Source organism: Octopus sinensis, unplaced genomic scaffold (assembly GCF_006345805.1).
Source record: "Octopus sinensis unplaced genomic scaffold, ASM634580v1 Contig19321, whole genome shotgun sequence".
Lineage (NCBI taxonomy): Eukaryota > Metazoa > Mollusca > Cephalopoda > Octopoda > Octopodidae > Octopus > Octopus sinensis.
In genome coordinates this window covers 53,697-55,736 of record NW_021836291.1, presented here as the reverse complement: position 1 = coordinate 55,736, position 2,040 = coordinate 53,697, and the positions used below count along the sequence as shown (strand labels likewise).

The 2,040-nt window shown below is 41.3% G+C and overlaps 1 protein-coding gene across 1 annotated transcript; it reads right to left on the bottom strand.

The window, feature by feature from the left end:
- Positions 1-860: 860 nt before the first annotated feature.
- LOC115232086 (60S ribosomal protein L4-like) lies at positions 861-1,657 on the bottom strand. Its single transcript, XM_029801956.1, is given in 2 exon segments — positions 861-1,577; positions 1,638-1,657. Coding segments are annotated over 2 exon segments (720 nt in total). The 5' UTR covers positions 1,641-1,657.
- Positions 1,658-2,040: the final 383 nt, after the last annotated feature.

Genomic DNA, 2,040 nt, shown 5'->3' with positions numbered 1-2,040 from the left:
TTTAGAGCCAAAGAACAAGCATTAATCAACCAGTGTATCAACTAACAGAATGGCAAATTTGAACTAATTGATAAAAATGTTTGCTAAATTCTCACGGAGGATGATATCCACTTGTGATCGCCAAACAATATAAGACTTTGTCCACAAAATAATAAACTCAGTCTTCAGCACCAAATGCTTTTCCAAATTTGTCATGACTTGGAACATGAAACCAATCACTGAGAAGGCATTAATTCTACGAGTCGTTAATTTAGAGAAAACACAAATGGCTACTATCGGAGAATTCATTGCGTAAAATACAATATTGCAACTGTTGATTTATAATGCAGAAACTGACAAAATTTAACAGAAATATGTACTCAAGAAAATTAAAGTCACTGGATTATATTCTTACAATTTAGTGAGGTGCCTCGCAAAAAAACGGGGTCTTAGCAATGGGCTACAAGGAATATTTAATGAAAGGTGACAAAATACGAGACTGGTTAAGAGAAATTAAACATCCATAGGAACTTGCCTGTGAACTTGAATCAGGCAAGGATTGAGTCTCTCCATCTGGGCTCTGCTCTTGAGAGGATTGACCTTCCTCGCCCTCTTACTAGTGGCCCTCTTCTTCATCTTAAGTGGGTCACATATTTCTTTCTGAATCTCCTCACTCCTCAGAATACGTCGAATATCCGTCACCGTCATCATCGGCTGGGGGAGGTTCCAATCGACCTTGCAGAGAGAAGGCGTAGACCACGTCCCATAGAGAGCATCCAAACTACTAATAGCCCCCGCAGTCCATATCACAAATCTCCCCACGTGACCACCAGGAGCGAATACTCTCAGATTGAGCTGAGACACCGGCAACAAGTCCACTCCTACAAAATAAAAAAACACGGAAAACCAGGAATATTCCTGAAGGCTCTTGTAATCCCGTTATCTTCCTTGTAGATAACTAACGGGCCCTTTTTGAGCACATGTCGTCGATTCCTCATTTTGCCCCGTCCAGGTCTCAGTCTTTTGGTGTCCACCACTTTCTCCACGTCCACATATGCCTTCACATTTCTCATGGCAGAGACCGCGTCCTTCGTTTTGGTCAAACTCTCCACGTCGTCTCCCAGGACCAGCGGGAATTCGGGCACTTGCTCCACTCGGTGGCCTAAACTGCCTCCCGCGGACTAACCTTTGGCCATAACCAACGAGGACACTCCCGAGGCAGCGATGGCAGAACAAATGGCAAATCTTTTTTGTCGGAGATTGATTTTTCTGTACCATCGACGGAATATTTTGGTCCCTCCGAACATGTGGCCACCTCGACACATATTTCCATATGCTCCTTGACTGGCTCGACCAGTCCCCGACCCGACAACCCGAGGAATCCTGGACATGGCTCGCCCAGTTCCCCAGGAGTGGGCGGTGACCTTCACTCCGGCTGTCTTGGAGACTGCATATGGCTGGCGGGTGTTCTTCCGCATTTCATCGGCCACTTTGGAAACAATGTCAGGCCTGATTTGAGTTTGGAATACTGCTGGTAAGGCTACTGTTGATTCGGATCGTTCTCCCTTCAAGTTGTACACGTTGATGAGTGGACAGGACTATAGAGGTAAATTATATGAGAAAGTAATAATAACAATATAAAGAAATCACACGAGCACCATTTTAATTAACACGTTGTCTAAATGTTGATTCAATAATTTTTTAATTCAAATTTTATTAACTTTAATCACAGAAAATAATTAAAAATAGTTAATTTAAAAGTTATCCATTCGCTCGTTATCCTCTGAAGAGTAGTCTTTTTTTAAGACTACAAAATAGTAAACACTACTTATTTATATTCTTTCTCAATCAATTACGACTCTATATTACTTTCCATGCATTTAGTAGGTTGCTTCAATATGGGGTGTTGGGTGCATTTATTTCCTCTTTGTTAATTTGAATACCATGCACGTTTTGCAGAATCAACATTTTGTGTAGTATTGTTGAGTATCCTTTTAATTTGTAATTTTGCTGTTTACATACAGGTGAAAAATTCGACGACTTGTTTATGTCTTATGACGT